General features: G+C 46.3%; 1 protein-coding gene across 6 annotated transcripts in view; it reads right to left on the bottom strand.

Annotated features, from left to right (window-relative positions):
• fam13a (family with sequence similarity 13 member A) overlaps positions 1-17,152 on the bottom strand; it is a 249,002-nt gene that overhangs the window by 215,285 nt on the left and 16,565 nt on the right. For 5 of the 6 annotated variants that reach the window (XR_011353902.1, XM_069925726.1, XM_069925725.1 and 2 more), the window contains exon 2: positions 10,920-11,109. Coding sequence is in view for 5 of the 6 variants with exons in the window: in XM_069925726.1 (XP_069781827.1) it covers positions 10,920-11,109 (190 nt within the window). In the remaining variant the exon portion in view is untranslated. Of the gene's footprint in view, positions 1-10,919; positions 11,110-13,103; positions 13,277-17,152 lie in introns of those variants that run through there. The other variant, XM_069925723.1, reaches the window with a different exon arrangement.

The raw sequence follows: 17,152 nt of genomic DNA, 5'->3' as shown, positions 1-17,152 counted from the left end.
GGTCTGGACTTTGTGTGGCTGTGGGGGAGGGGGGTGTGTGGCAATGCTGGAGATGAATCCACGGAAACTCAGTGACTCTGAGGGGACTCTCTTTTGCTTCTCTTTGACTGCAAGAGGTGCTTCAGGCAATTTCTGCTGATGGCGAATCTGCCTGACTTACAAAATCAAATTCTGTGTAATATTGCAGTATTTTTATTACATAACAATAAAGGAATCTTGAATCTGTTTGAGAATTTTTTCCTGGACTCTCTTAACAAATTTTGTCTCATCTTTATCCTTACCACGATGCCAGTCCCAGTCAATACTGTATTAGGAAAGTTAACATCACCTGCTATTAATTTTTCATCTTGCTTCGACTATTGGGAGTCTGAGAGTACAATCCCATCAAAGTGATCATCCCTTCCTACTTCAGTGTCCTACTATTAGTTCTATTTGTACATCCCTCTAAATACTGCTGTGATGTTGTCCCTAATAAAAATTGCTCCTCCATCTCCATTCTTACGTTCAACTCTTATTACCCCTGTAGCATCTCTACCCCAGAATGCTGAGCTGCCAGTCCTCTCTGTCTCTTAGTCTAGCTATAATATCCCAGTCACATGTTCAGAGTTCATCTGCCTTACCCATCAAGATTCTTGCGTTAAAATAAGTGCGGTTTAGTTTGCAGTTTTCCCTTCTGCATGCTGATCTTCACTGAATCCCAGTTAAGCAATGCCTTGATTTTAAAATTTGAAGCCTTGTTTGCAGTTTTGCCACTTTTTTCTCCAGCCTGCAACCTTCCCAGTTATCTGTGAGCTTCCAGTTCTGGCCTCTTGCACAGCCCTGGGTCGAATCACTCTAACACTTGCAACTGACCCATCAAGGACATAAACTCAAGAATTCCTCTTCCATACCAGCTCCCTCCTCCTCCTTGAACCTGGTTTCTCTGATCAACAACTGGGACTTCTCTTTACATGGCTCAAAATAAGTTTTCTGTGCATCTTCTGAGCGGTGTCATACAGCACAGAAACAGGCCCTTCAGTCCAGCGTCTTAATACCTACCAAGTTGTCTCTCTAAGTTAATCCCATTTGCCTGCATTTGGTCCACGTCCTGTAAAGTTTTCCTATCCTGTCTAAAATGTCTTTTAAAAGTTGCAATTATATCTGTTGTTACCAATTTCTATGGCACACCTCGTGTGGAAAAAGAGTACCCTCAGGCATCTTTCCCCTCTCACCTTTAAACCAATGCTCCAAAGTTTTAGAATCCTCTACCATGGGAAAGACTGTGATTATTCATTTTATCAATACCCCTCTATAAGATCACCTGCCAGTCTCCTGCACTCCAGGGGAAAAAGCCCAGTTATCCAGCCTCTCCCTATAACTCAAGCCAGTCGCATCCTTGTGAATCTTTTTCTGCACCCTGAACAGATATATAAATGTGCGCTGTCATTGAGATTCTTCCAGGCAGTTCATGCTTCAGGCAATTCAGGTAACTATTATCAGTGGGAAGTCCCCTTCCTCTATGGCAAATGCCAAAGTGTGATTGATTGATCTAGCAGACTGCTTAAAAGTTTCATTGACTGATCTGTTGGAGTTTGGCCACACATTCAAAACTTATTAAACAATCAGGATAGGGCTTAAAAAGAATGTGTCCAGGAATGCTACTTGCTTCAGAAACTATCTCCTCCAGCTAAGGCAGTAACAACAACTTGCCACGTCCTCATCCCTGACACGCTTCACTCCTCACGAACTCAGTCTGTTCACTCCATTATATACGAACAAAAAATGCTCAGCAGGTCCGTGGGAAGAGAAACAGTATTACACTGCAGGTCAAAGAGCCTTCCTCTGAACTGCAAAGGACAAAAAAACAAGCTCATTCATCTTCAGGGAGGGTGAGGAGAGGGATCGTCTCTGATTCAGTAAAACTGGGATGAACTTGTGGATAAACATGCAGACAGGGTTTGCTTACTGCTCTAATTCATCCATCGACCAGATCTCAATCCTGAATTCGACAACTTCAGGCAACTTGGCTTCTCAAAGATGCTGGAGGAACTCAGCAAGTCATACAGCATCCACAGGAATTAAAAGGGTAACCAGCATTTTGGGCTGGGGCCATTTGCCAGGTACAAGAACTTCTTCAGGAGATGCTTCTCTTGAAATGACTTCGCAGTGGAGCAGCTGAACAGAATTAAACAAGAAAATCTGCAGATGTGCAATTAGTGCAATCCACAAATGTGCTGGACTATACCTGATGAAGACCAAAAATATTGGTTACCCTTTACTTCCTATGAACGTTGCATGACCTGGTGAGTTTTTTTCAGCACGTTTGTGTATTACTACACCTGACCCCTGCATCTGCAGACTTTCTTATTTAACAATGTCTCTGTCAGTGTCAATTGTCTCTCTGCAAGTTGGCTCAGCTTACTTTGTATCTTTTATTTACCTCTGGAAGTAGAGAACATGCCCAGCTTGACCTACCTGCTCTGCATTTCACAGCTCCTGTATTCTTTTATCAACTTCTCTCTCTGTTTCCATTCACTCATTGATCAGATGACCTTGTTCCTGTAAATCTTACAACCTACGGAGGTTTTGCTTGTAATAACTAATAGGGCACAAGAGCTTCAAACACAGAGCACTCAGACTCATCCAACAACAAGGACATAGTGCTTGGCACTTACATGATGCTCACGTGATAATGTCACCACATCCTCTGATCACACATCTTATTGACATGACATATAGGTTATGTCTCCAAGTAGAGCTTGTGCCCATGAGCCAGACATGATAAGAGCTCATCACTGGGACGTTCACCTATGCTTAATTTTTTTTGTAATTAAATTTACATTTTTTAAAATATTTAAATGTAATTTTTTTAAAGTTTAGATTTTAAATTTAAATTTAGGCAAACAGCATGGTAACAGGCCATTTCAGCTCACAAGTCCATGTCGCCCAATTTACACCCAACTGACCTACAACCCCCGGTATGTTTCGAACGGTGGGAAGAAACTGGAGATCCTGGGGAAACCCATCCTTACAGACAACGCGGTCACAATCGCTGGCACTGTAAAGGTGTTGCGCTAACCACTATACCAACTGTGCCACCCTCCCCCAAACCAACCAAAACGGAACATAGAACATCGCAGCATAATCCAGGCCTTTCCATCCTTGATGTTGTGCTGACATAAGAAAACCAAGTATGCAACAATCTAACCCTTTCCTACTCCACACCCATAATCCTCTTTTTTTTTTTACATCCATGTAGTTATTATCTAAGAGGTTTTTTTAAAATATCCCCAATGTATCAACCTCCACTGGCACCCCTGGCAATGCATTCTATACACTCACCCCTCTCTGTGTAAACATCTTACCTCTTAAACTTTCCTCCACTCACCTTAAACAGATGTCCTCTGGTATTTTCTAATGTCCTATCTAAGGCCCTCATGATCTACTAACCTGCCTCTCATCCTTTATTGGTCCTGAAAATAAGCCCAAGCTCTGTCAACCTTCCCTCATAAGACATGTGCTGTGCCTAGTGAAAAGAAGCCAGCCACCACCAGAGATCAGGTAAGCCTGCTTTAGATCGAAAGACCCTCCTTATTAATGAGGGAAAGTTCCTCTGTGCAGTTTGCAATGAAGAACTGATGAAATGAGGTGGAGATGATCCTTCTGCTTATTCTAATGCCGACCAATAAGCTGCTGCCACACTCAATGGAAAAATCAATTGATTCGCGCTTTTGTGCTATCGTACATGTTGAAATCTTGAGCAAGTATGAGAAGCTAGAGGAAATCATCAGGTCAGTCAACATCCATGGAGAGAAATGGTCAGTCAACATTTAGGGTAGGGACCCTTTATAAGAGACCAAACTAGGAAGGAGTGATATGAAGTATATCAAGAGGGTAAGAAACTGGTCAGGGATTAGAAGATCATTGCGTATAAGACAGAAGGTGGGAGAAGAGAGATTCAGGTGGAAGATGGGACCACTGGAAGGAGGGAAAGGTTGGAGAGAAAAATAAAGATTAAACAAAGAGCTAGAAGTAGGTTTATTGCAGATGAGATGAAACATCATCAGTACTTAAAACACTTGCTGCATCGCACATTTAGAATGGTGTCTGATGATCTCAATACGAGCTTCTCAAACAGATATAGCACAGAAACAGGCCTTTCATGCCAACCATCCAGCATCCACTTTTATACCAATTAAACTCTATTCTCCCCTAATTCGCATCAAACCTCTCCCCACCCATCCTGTCAGATTCTATGACTCATCTATGTACCACAGCAGCCAATTAACCTACCTACCCGTACATGTAGATGAGGGAAGAAACTGGAACAGTGGGAGAAACTAATGTAGTCAGAGGGCGAATGCGTAAACTTCACAGAGACAGCACAGGACATCAGGGTTGCCCTGGATACAATTCCAAGTCATCAATATAACACCATCTTTGAACATTGTACTCCTGCTGAACCCTCATCTATCTTTCTTTTACTGTAGACTTAATAAATCCCGAGCATTGTTAACCTAATTCCATTAACTTTCCAATTTATCTAAAGATCTTTTGCCCACATCACAACTCAAGGAGAGGTTCACTTTCCTGGATCGCACACAAGAAAAATGACAATAAACCAATCAACCTCCTCTTTATTTTATGCCTATCAATGAGTTCAGATCAAGAGACTTTGACTTGGAACATTAACTCTATTTCTCCTTCCTCAAATGTTGCCAGTCCTGCTGAATGCTTCCAGCATTTTCTGTTTCTATTGCAAATTATGAGTATCTGCTCTTCCTTTATTTTGTTTTGTTGTTTATGAAATAGCTTTGATAGATTACATTAGCTCTGGGCAAATCAATATGTCCAAGCCAAAATCCCCTCCTTGTTTTCAGATCCCACTATAGGCCTGCCTTTTCCAAAATCTGCAAGCCACTCCAGAAGCTGAGATATCCACACAACTCCAATACCAGGCCTCTCATGTCCCTTAACACTCCCACATTGATGGTAATGCTGAGACCCACCACTTGGGTAGGTAATGTGGAAATGCACCAGAGGGGGAATAAATACATAATAAATACAGTAAAACCCCTGCTATCTGGAATTCAAGCAGCCTCAAGCAAAGAGCATAAAAATGGTGGAAAATAAATAGGTAAAAAGTACGGAAGTTTAAGATTGAAGCGCCTTGCCGTTAGTTCACCAATCACGCAACTATGGTGGTCCACTTGCTCAGGGCGAACCGGCCCCACTTGTAATGCCACGTGATGGGGCAGCCCTGGGAAGATGGTGCCATCGGGGGAGGTTTCTTCCCCAGTCGAATCTCCCGCGTGGCGCACGCCCCAGACAGCTTGTGATGTCATCATGCACAGGGTGAATGAGCCGGCGCTGCCCTTAAAGGGGCACGCGCCAAATTCAAATAAAAAAGTTGTTAATGACCCTCAACGAGATGGTTGTGTCTCTCTCACTGCTCACACTGCCACAGTGGTGACCCCACTTGTAATGCCACATGATGGGGCAGCCCTGGGAAGATGGCGCCATCTGGGGTTTCTTCCCCAGTCGAATCTCCCACGTGGCGTGTGCCCCAGGCAGCTTCTGTGATGTCATCACACACCGGGTGAATGAGCCGGCGCTGCCCTTAAAGGGGCATGCGCCAAATTTAAATAACAAACAGTCATTAATGACCCTCGAGAATGTGGTTCAGGCAGGCGGAAGCACAGTTTCAACTCTGCAACATCTCCTCAGACGCCACAATGTTTTACCACGTCGTGAGTGCCCTGGACCAAGATACGGTGACAAGGGTGGACGACATCATCCACCACCTCCCAGCTGTGGGCAAGTACACTGCCCTTAAAAATCTGCTGCTGGGAACTTTTGGGCTCACCCCCCAGCAATGGGTTTCCAGGCTCCTACACCTGGATGGGCTTGGAGACCATAGTCCGTCAGCGGTGATGGACGAGATGCTGTCCCTTGCGGAAGAGCACAAGCCTTATTTTATCTTCCTGGATCAAATGTCAGAGGACTTTTGGCTGCACCTTACGGACGAGGATTTCTCAGACCCGAGAAGGGCAGCAGCCCGTGCGGACGCCCCCTGGCGCACAAAGATGGAGAACAAGGCAGCCCTCAATCTGGTGCCACGTCCGGGAACTAGCAGGCTGCCACTCGCCCCCAAAACCAAGCCAGAGGAGGGCCAGACATCTTGGTGTTTCTTCCACCAGCACTGGGGAGCGCAAGCCCATAAGTGCCGCCAACCCTGCGGGTTTCAAGGAAACGACCAGGCCAGCCACCGTTAATGGCTGTGACGGCTGGCCGCACAAACAGCCTCCTTCATGTGATGGACAGGTCCACTGGCCGCCGATTCCTGGTGGACACGGACCGAGCTCAGTGTCCTCCCCACCCCCCGTCCCCCTACCGCATTAGTGACTCACACTCGATCTTGCAGTCCAACCCTGCGGGCGGCCAAAGGCTCCACCTTCAGGACCTAAGGAACCCGCAGGACACAGATCCAGATTGGGAGGGAGAAGACATTCCACTGGATGTTCGTCCTAGCCTCCATGGGCACTGCGTTGTTGGGGGCCGATTTCCTGAGGGCTCATGGTCTCATGGTCGACATGAAGGGAAAGAGGCTGGTCAACGCCCGAACGTTCCACTCCACATGACTGGACACAGCAAACAACTGCAGGCCCGAAATCGCCACCAGCAGAGATGAGTTCGCCGACATCCTCTGCAAGATCCCCGCCTTCCTAGAGCCCTGTTTCAACGCCACCGTGCTCCAGCATGGGGGTCTTCCACCACATCACAACTCAAGTCCCCCTAGCCCCAGACGACTGCCACCTGAGAAGCTCCAACAAGCAAAGGAGGAGTTCTCCAAACTCCAAGAACTCGGAATCATCCAGCGCTTGGACAATGCCTGGGAATCACTGCTCCATATGGTCCCGAAATCGTCTGGGGGCTGGAGATCATGCGGGAACTATCGGCGGTTAAACGATGCAACCACCCCCAACAGGTACCCAGTGCCCCACATACAGGACTTCTCTGCCAACCTCCACGGCGCACGGTTCTTCTCCAAGGTGGACCTCATGCGGGGATGCCATCAAATCCCGGTGCATCCAGACAACGTGGGTAAGATGGCCATTATCACCCCTTTCAGCCTCTGAGTTCTTGCATATGCCCTTCGGCCTAAAGAACGCGTCCCAAACGTTCCAGTGCCTCATGGATATGGTAAGGAGGGATCTGGACTTTGTGTTCATTTACCTGGACGATATACTCATTGCCAATTACAGCAGCAATGAACACAAGGCCCACCTCCGCACCCTCTTTGCTCGCCTGGTGGATTTCGGCCTCACGGTCAATGCGGCCAAATGCTGGTTTAGCAAGGAGACCCTCCAGTTCTTGGAGCACACCATATCGGCGGCTGGGGCCGCACCAGTGCCGGAGAAAGTGGCGGCCGTCCAATGTTTCCCCAAACCTCCCACCCTCAAAGGCCTCCAGGAGTTCGTGGGGATGGTGAACTTTTACCATAGTTTCATCCCCAGAGTGGCTCGCACCATGCGCCCATTTTTCACGCTGATGGCCACCAAAGAAAAGACTCTATCCTGGCCGAAAGAGGCGAATAAGGCTTTCATCGCGACGAAGGAGGCCCTTGCCAACGCGACACTACTAGTGCACCCACAGCCAGAGGCACACACGGCGCTCTCCATGGATGCTTCAGCTACGGCAGTGGGGGGGGGGGGGGAGAGGGGGGGTGGGGTCCTGGAACAGTGGCTCGATGGACACTGGTGCCTGCTGGCCTTTTTCAGCAAGCAGCTGCGCCCACCAGAACTCAAATATAGTGTCTTTGACCAGGAGCTCCTGGCGCTGGACTTGGCCATCCGCCACTTTTGCTACTTCCTCGAGGGCAGGCCATTCACAATCTTCACGGATCACAAGCCCCTCACCCAGGCATTGGCGATGGCCAAGGATCAGTGGTCTGCCAGACAACAGCGCCACCTCTTGTACATCTCGGAGTTCTCGACCAACATCCAACACAGGGCTTTTAAGGACAACGTGCACTCTCACGAGCTGCCATCAACGCTCTCGCCCCCGGCCAAGATTACGCACAACTGGCCCAGGCCCAGAGGAACGATGCGGAGATGCAGGCCTTGCAAACCGCCATCTCAGGCCTCACACTCGAAGACGTCCAGTTGCCCAGCAGCCTGGACACACTGCTTTGCGACGTGTCAACAGGTACGCCGCATCCGGTTGTCCCGGCGCACTTGAGAGCAAGGGTCTTCAGTCTAGTCCAGGTCCTCACTCACCCAGCGGTGAAGATGACGGTGCGTATGGTCACAGAGCAGTTTATGTGGCATGAGCTCAAGAGAGAAGTGGTGGAGCTCGCCAGGAACTGTACCAGGTGCCATACCTCCAAAGTCCACCAACATATGCAGGTTCCCTTACAGAACTTTGACTCGGCGGCTCGCAGGTTCCAACACATCCACGTTGATATTGTTGGACCCCTGCCAGTGTCAAGGGAAGCTTGTTACCTCCTCATATTGGTTGACTGGGCCACAAGGTGGCCGGAGGCTATCCCGATCAAGGAAGCCTTTGTGGAGACGTGCACCAGGATTCGGAGTCCCGGTGCACATCACCAGTGACAGGGGCACGCAGTTCACTTCCACTCTGTGGACCCAGATGGCGAAACTCCTGGGGGTGAAGCTCCACCACACCAAGGCATACCACCCGCAATCTAACAGGTTGGCAGAGAGGTTCCACAGGCACCTGAGGGCATCGCTCATGGCCAGGCTCTCCAGGCCAGATTGGGAAGACGAGCTACCCTGGGTCCTCCTCAGGATTAGGATGGCACCCAAGGAGGACCTTCAAAGTTCTGCGGCAGAGATGGTGTACGGTGCATCACTTTCCTTACCAGGTCGAGTTTTTCAGCTCAGACCCTGACACTGCGACCACTGAAGCAAACCTGCTGGCGGACCTCTGCAGGAGAGAGGGCTCCCTGGCTCCCCAACTCCCAACACGCCATGGCACCTGGCCAATCCACCTCCCCAAAAAACACGATTCAGCTCAGTTCATTTTCGTGCAAAGGGGGCCACAGGGAGCACCACTGCAGTGACCATACAAAGGGCCATATAAAGTCTTGCACTGGACTGGAGGAACCTTCACCCTAGCCATTGGGGGGAGGGAGGAACGTTTTAGGATAGACTGCCTGAAGGCGGCCCATCTGGACTTATCTCAGCCAGTGCAGACAGCAAAGCCTAAACAACGGGGACACCTGCCCAAGTGGTTTGTGTGGCGGCGCACTCACTCAGGGCAAACCAGCCCCACTTGCCATGTGGCAGGGTAGCCCTGGGAAGATGGTGCCATCAGGGGTTTCTTCCCCAGTTAAATCTCCCACGTGGCACGTGCCCCAGGCAGCTTCTGTGACGTCATCACGCACAGGGTGACTGAGCTGGCACTGCCCTTAAAGGGGCATGCGCCAAATTCAAATTTAAAAAAAGTTGTTAAAGACCCTCAACATGGTGGCTGTGTCTCTCTCACTGCTCACACCGCCACACAACATGCAATCTCAAGCAACTGGAAAATTCACTCATTCGGCATCTACCAATCACCATAGGTGCTGGATACCAGGGGCTTTACTGTAATTCAGAAATTTTTTTAAATAGTGCACATTAATGATTTCAGAATGTCTCCAAAGAACTGAGTGCTAGAAGGGTTAAAAAAACAAACTGTTGGAGGATGTCTTTCGGGTCAATCAGCTTCTGTGGAGGCAAAGATGCGGCCAATATTTCAAGTCGAGTCCTGGCATCAGGACTGATGTCATGATAGGCTGATTTTTGAACCAGATTTCACTACTCTCATGTCTCTGTCTTAGAAATGATCAGATGTAAGAAAATGGAGCTATAAATTCAGAATGCACAATTATTTGAGCACATCAAGATCCCAAAATCAGTTGGCATATAAATGACCAGTTGATTTGTATTAGTGGTTCAGAGATAATTGTTGACCAGAGCAATGGTTACACAGGAGGGGCTGGAACTCCCTGCCTTTCAATAAACTCTTATCAATCTTTTACATCAATGCAAGGAGGCAAGAGGTCACAAGGTAGCACACCCCACACAAAGTCTAGGTGAATGTGTCCACGTTAAAGTCTGGGTCTGGAACTCAGGAACTGTGCAAAGGAAATTGATTCAGAGAGGAAGAAAGAGATAATCCATCCAAAGAAAGGGATTTATACATCACTTTGTATCACCACATTTTTTTCACAGCCATTGAAGTACATCTGGTAAAGGGTTCCAGCCTGAAACCTCAACCACACTTTTCCTCCCACTGATGCTGCTAAGTTCCTCCAACAGGTTGCAATTTTCCCCACATTCAAAGCGCCTGCCAGTGCTTACCACCCAAGGTTTCAACGAGCGGCTATGTGCTGGAGAGCTATTGGTCCTGATAATTCCAAAACAGCCAACACTTACAGCAAATGGTGTATAAACACAAAAGACTAAACCAGCAAAGCTCAGAAGGTTCCATTCTCCCTCACATCTAGCAGAAGTTCATGGGTTTCAATTCTACTCTGGGACTCAAGCACCAAATCCTTGGGTGACTCCAATGCAGAACAGTGGGAATGCTGCACTCCTCATGTTATTGTGCTTTGGGTAAGATTTAAGTAAAGCTCTAATCTCTGCTGGTTTCAAAATATCCAAGAGAAAGTCACTGGGACATTGCTAATACCTGTCTATCAACCAACATCTGAAAACAGAGGCGCAATGTCTTGAAGAAGATTTCTGACCCACGACATTGACCATTCTTTGTCTCCCACTGATGCTGCTGGAGCATCTGATTTCCTTCAGCAGATTGTTCTGCTCTAGATCTCAGTGTCTGCAATCTCTTATGTGTCCCTACTTTTGTGGGGCACAACTTGGAACAGCATCAGAAATGACTTCAGCATATTAGTGAGTGACAATTCTGCTTACCATATTGTTGCAAGTATTCCACCATCTGCCGCATGGAAAGGGGAACCCCATCGACCATCTGTCCTCTTTGTTGCAGGTCATACAGGGAAACACCAAAGACCTTGCTGGTGCAACAGCTCCTCTGACCATTGAGTGGCTGGGCCATGATCCTCTTCACGTCCTCCTTCAACTTGATAGCTGCCTTGTTTTGCTGGAAGGAGCAGATGTAGGAGCAATCAGTCACAGCCATAATAGGCACCTCCATTGGTCATAGAATGATACTCAGCAACAGGCCCTACAATGACACGGATTAGCGGCAAAGTAGAAAAGTATTCAATCTCCAGGCCTCGAGATTCTCAAAGACCATAAAGTCCTTCTCAACTCCATTAATGAAGGCCAAGAGAGACTGTTCCTGTTGCTACTGGGAGCACAAAGTAAACATTCATACTGCTTTATTGAATCAGATAGGAAGGAATTTCACAGTCATACAATCAATGTTATCTCAGACTCCAAGAGTGTAGGCAAAAAGCTTGCCAACTAATACGTAGTGGGGTAGTCATCATATCAGGAATGGAAACAATACAAATTAAAAGTTACACCTTTGCAGGTTATGGTTTGGAAATCAAAAAGGGTTTGATGGGAATAAGAGAGTGAAAAGATACACAACCATCCTGTAGTTAACAGAACTTTCCATGGAGGCTGTGAGTCAAAGTGACCCATGGTTTAAACCAGACAGAAAAAGCTACATGAGCATAGCAAGGTTCAACTGCAGGCATTTTATTTTGTCTCACAATTTAGCAGTCAGGGAGCCTGGCGTATTCTGTAGAGGGCAATGTGGGGCCTGTTGACTCTCCAGGACTGCCTTGGGGTTAGGGATTAAAGATACATCTCGATGGTTAAATCACAAACATCTGGCTGAGAATGTCCCACAGGATTAACAATCATGTGTATTGGCCAAACACTGGGAAAGGATCAAAAAGCAGGGCAGTTTGTGGTGTCGGGAGTAGTGTGAGTTTGGAAGGCCATGGTTGATTGCAGGGTTGAAGGTGGGTGAATGCATCAAAATGGCCAAGATCGCTGGATTCTCCCTTTCCTCTATTTGACATTCACTGGGAGCGTTCTTAAATTGGGCTCAAAGAATTATTAAAGGTCCTTTCCATCCAGCACACAGTAGCATTGACCCATCACCATTAAGAAGGAATGACAGGAGCATCAAAATCAGGGCTGCTAGCCTGGGATATAGCTTCTTACATCAGGCTGTGAGATTGGTGAACAGTATCCTGTAACTGAGTAAATCATTCCAAAATAACTATCTATCTATATATATATATATATATATATATACACATACATACACACACATAAAATTATATGTTTATATGTGATTATAATGTACTGTCGTCCAGAGAAACGCTGTTTCATTTTGTATATGTAGAGTCAGATGATAATAAACTTAGATTTAAAGAGGAAAAAGGTGACTAACATTTAGTTAGGGAAAGGGTGGGAGGGCGGGAGTTAGTGAAGCAACCCAGGCTAGTGCGAGGTGATCACAAAACCCTTAAAACCAAGTTATCACAGGACTGGCCAACCACACTGCTACCAAATAAATGTGGTCCCAGTTCTCATTGTAATGGTTTGAAAGAACCTGTAGACAGGGAATTACTTATCCAGGGCGGCACAGCAGGAGAAGTCGAGTTCCCAGGGTCATGCTAGAGAGAAGAGCAACTGGATGTACCTGGTCAAACTTTCTGAATAGGATGGAACAAGCCAGCAATGATCTAACCCCACTCAAAATGCAGAATGTATGACACACTTGAATTTGAAGGCATGTTCTCCAATTTTTGGCATCTTTTATTTCTTTTGCCCAGCAACATCTTCATTGATTAATGATTATTGATTTTTCCCTTTAAAAAAGAATGTAGAATCACCAGATAGCAAATGGGACTGTAGGAATGTGTAGATTTTGCCAGGTGATGACAGAATTTATTGCCTTGGGGTTCTGAGTTTCTCTTATTGGATGAAAAAACTTGAAAACATGATGGATTCTTGTCTTGGCCCCAGTCAATACTGCACCATAACAAAATGACTAGTTTCTCTCCATTCCCCACCCTCTCCCAGAGGAGCTCAGTCATGCTAAATATGGTTCTATAAGCACCACAATCCTTCTTGGCCTTATCAAGAATAAATGATTACATCTGTCCTGACCTCATTCATTGAAATAAAAACAGTAGGTCATGTACTATCCCTGGAGGAGAAGCAGTATAACATTTCTCGTTAAAGACCCTTCATCTCAAATTCATGTTGAGAACTAAAATACTATCCCCTCCAACATCATATACCCTTGTGCATTGCTTTACTGTCAATGGGTCAAAACCCAAGAGCTACTGCAAGTGGTTTTGTGCCACCAGTGGTATGTGATGTCACAAAGCATCTGACTATCAGCTTGTCAAGAGCAACTCGAAATGGACAATAAAGGTGGCATCAGGAATAAACTAAACATTTGACCATGGTAATACACAGCTATGATTAGCAAACAGTCAACTTATTACACGTGAGTATTACATTTGAAGATCAACATAACTAATGGGTCATTTCCACATTCCAGTCTGTAGGACCATATAATGAGGAATGCAGTGAGCCAATGGAGGGACTTTGTGGGGAAGAATCCCAGGAATTGAACGGCAATTGGCCTTTGAAGTGGCAAGTTTGAAAGCAAAATCTGCTCAACACCGCCGTCAGATGACATCATCTCATGCCAGGGATTGCCAGCCTCGACCGCAAGTACAATCTCCGGCATCTATAAACGCCGGCATTGAGATCAGGCAAGTGTGAAATGGGCAGCAACGGTGCAGGCACTTCCGATTAAGGTAGAACAGACCAAACGCCAGGGATAAACACTTGCAAGTGTGAAAGCATTCAGTGTCTCCAGTTAGGAGTGGTCTAGTGTGAAAGGCCAAATCCCCAATTCCTCTGGCAGGACACTGAACAGCCGATTTACTGGGATGCAAGTGTGAAAGGGGTCTGAGTCTTCTGCTACTGGACATTGAAGGTCTGAAACTGGAAGTAAAGTCCCTCAAAAAAAAAAAGGGTGGGAGGTGGGGGATGAAATAACTATAAAGGGCCACAGTAGCAGCAATGGTGGTACGTAGCAAATTAGAAGACTAATGTAACGATGTACAGTAATGGAATGTATATGTGAATATGAAACTGCGGATGTAAAAAGACACAGTTTAACTTTGTACATAATTTTATTGTGAATAAAGTTTATTTTTGGAAACAAAATAGTCATCTCTTGGGTGTTTGAACTCAAATCTTTCCCTATTTAATCCTGTTCATGCTGAAGTATTTCCCTTATAGATAGCCGTTAATTCCTGGCTTCTGAAATGGCTTCTCTCTGTGGCTGAAGAATTGGAGCTGAGCTGCTTCACACAAGCCCCTTTCACACTTCCAAGTAGTCCCAGGAATTAATGACCAATCAGCCTAAAAAGGGTCTAGTGTGAAATGAAAATCTTCTCAATGCCTTGTACAATCCCCGGTATCTGCAGGCACCAGCAATGCAATCAGGCAAGTGTAGAACAGGCAATTGCATTCTGGATTAAAATGACCCAAGCTTTTGCATGAGTACAGGAACCTGAAGGAAGAAGATTAAAATGAAGGTATAAACTTCGACATGGGAGAGAGGGGAATAGCAATAAATAGCAATAGTGGATAATTTTTAAACAGCGTGGGAAAGTTGGTAGTGCTATAGTGCACTATTTATAAAGACCATGGGAAAAAGTGATGCCAGACCTGACTTTCCATAATGCCTTGAAGCATGGAAATCCTACCATGAGTGCTCCGTGCATGCAGTCATGCATACAGCTCTTTCTCTGCTGCGTGGAATTCTGGGAGAGCAGGTCCACCATTGCTTTTTCCTAGGGTCATGATAGCACTACCAACTTTCGCACCCTGTTTAAAAATTGTCCGCTATTGTGATTTATTGCTAGCACTTTCCCACGATCCCTTATAAAGGGATAACAGGGGCTGAAGGGCTCATATGTGCTGAACATAAAGCTTAATATTATAATTTGGCATGATTAATTTTGTTCAAATAGAAAATCATAATACATTGATCAGGATTTAGAGCAGGTTCACCATCACTCGATGTGTCATGTCGTCACTGGTAGAAGGTAGAACAGTTAAACACCCCAGAGATGGCTCCTTGCAAGTGTAAGCATGTGTAGTGTCCCGGTTAACTGTGGTTAAGTGTGAACAGTGAAAATGTAATTCCTATCCAGTGGCAATGAATGGCCAATTTAGTGGGACACAAATGTAAAAAGGACTACAGAGTGAAGGAAGCCTAAACCATCTAGGTAACGTCCAACTATAGGTAAACATGGAGTTTGCTGATACTGGAGAACTAGAACAATACACAAAAGTGCTGTAGGAACTCAGCAGGTCAGGCGGCATCCATGGAAAGCAAAATGCAGCTGACATTTCAGGCCCCAGACCTTCATCTAGAATGCCCAAAACAGAGCAAGTAAGAAGATGGGGAGGAGGTGGGAATAGGGAGTACCACAAGGTTGCAGATGATGGGTAGATACAGGTGGGAGAAGGAAGAAGCTGAGAAGTGATCAGGGAAGGGAGCAGAGGGTTCTCTGACTAGAGAAAAGAAGGAAAAGGGGTGGGGGAGCTAGAAGAAGGTTTGTGGATGATGAAAAATAAAGGAGGAATAAAGGAAAATGAGGTACGGGGTGGGGGGGGAGAAGAGGACTATCCAGCTTCAACAGTCTATGGTGCCCACGCATTTATCAAATTCGCTCTTGAAAGATATTATAGAGTCAATTAGTTAATTATACAGCATGGAAACACACCCTTTAGCCCCAAATCCTCCTTGCCGATCAAGATGTCTGCTAGACCACCCCTTTTCCTGCAGTTGATTGGGCAGTCAAGTTCAACAGTTGAAGACTGAGGAGCAGTTAATTTGGCAAATGAATTCAACAGTTGAAGGGCAATCATGGTGTAACGGTTAGTGCAATGTCTTTACAGCTCCAGCAATCAGGACCGGACCATGGTTCGAAACTTGCGCTGTCTGTAAGGAGTTTGCACATTCTCCCTGTGTCTGCATGCGTTTTCTCTGGGGGGTTCCGGTTTCCTGCTGCCATTCAAAACATACTGGTGGTCTTGGTCAATTGGGGGTAAATTGGGCAGCACAGACTCATGAGCTGAAATGGCCCATTACCCTGCTGTATGTCTAAATGAAAATAGAGGTCAGGTGACCCAAACATCACTATAAAAGTGAGGGACTGTGTAGTGGAGCAGTCATTATCAAAGTGGGCTGAGTCCGAGTGGATAGGCTTTGGCTCAAGGTGCTTGAGTGAATAGGGGCTGAAGTTGAAATAAGAAAGGGCCACCCTATTCAAGGAACAAAAAGGATTCAGCAAGTAGGCACAGGTAAGGGCAGGTTTTATATTTTTTTTTTAACTCAAGACATAAACAGTGGGAATGGCAGCCAACGTAGGGGAATGCTCCTCTTGCAGAATGTGGGTCATCAGGAAAGCCAGCAGTATCCTGGACAACTTCATCTGTGAGGTGTTAAGGAATTGGAGCTGGAGTTGGATGAAGTCTGGATCATTCGGGAGGGATAGGAGGTGATAGGGGTTACACAGACATTATCATACCTAGGGGGGCAGGAGGAGGGTAGATAGGTGACAAAGAGGGAAAGGAAACAGGCAGGAATGTGCAGGGGCACCCCTGTGGCTGTTCCCCTCAATAACATGTACACCATTTTGGATACTGTTGGGAGGAGGGGGTGGGGCCTGGGAAGGACCTACCAGGGACAACCCATGTCAATCAGACACGGAGTTTGGTCCTGTTGCTAAGAAGTGAAGGGAAGAGAAGAGGCAAGTTTTAATGATAGGAGATTCCATAGTTAGGGAGACAAATAAGAGGTTCTGTGGAAGAGATAGAGTATCCTGGATGCTATGTTGTCTCCCTGGTGCCAGGGTCTGAGATATCTCATATCTCGTTCACGGCGTTCGCAGGAGGGTGAGCAGTCAGATGTAGGGTCCATGTGGGGATCAATGACGTGGATAGGAAGGGTGAAAAAGTCTTGCAAGGAGAGTTCAGGGAGTTCAGTGCTAGGTTGAAGGAAAGGATCTGCAGGGTAGTGATCTCAGGATTGCTACCTGTAAGGTTACAAATAGAATGATTAATGCAGCTTAACGCATGGCTATAGACACTGTGTAGGAGGGTGGACTTCACGTTTCTGGGTC

This window comes from Narcine bancroftii, chromosome 3, assembly GCF_036971445.1.
Source record: "Narcine bancroftii isolate sNarBan1 chromosome 3, sNarBan1.hap1, whole genome shotgun sequence".
NCBI lineage: Eukaryota > Metazoa > Chordata > Chondrichthyes > Torpediniformes > Narcinidae > Narcine > Narcine bancroftii.
This window is presented reverse-complemented; position numbering and strand designations above follow the sequence as displayed.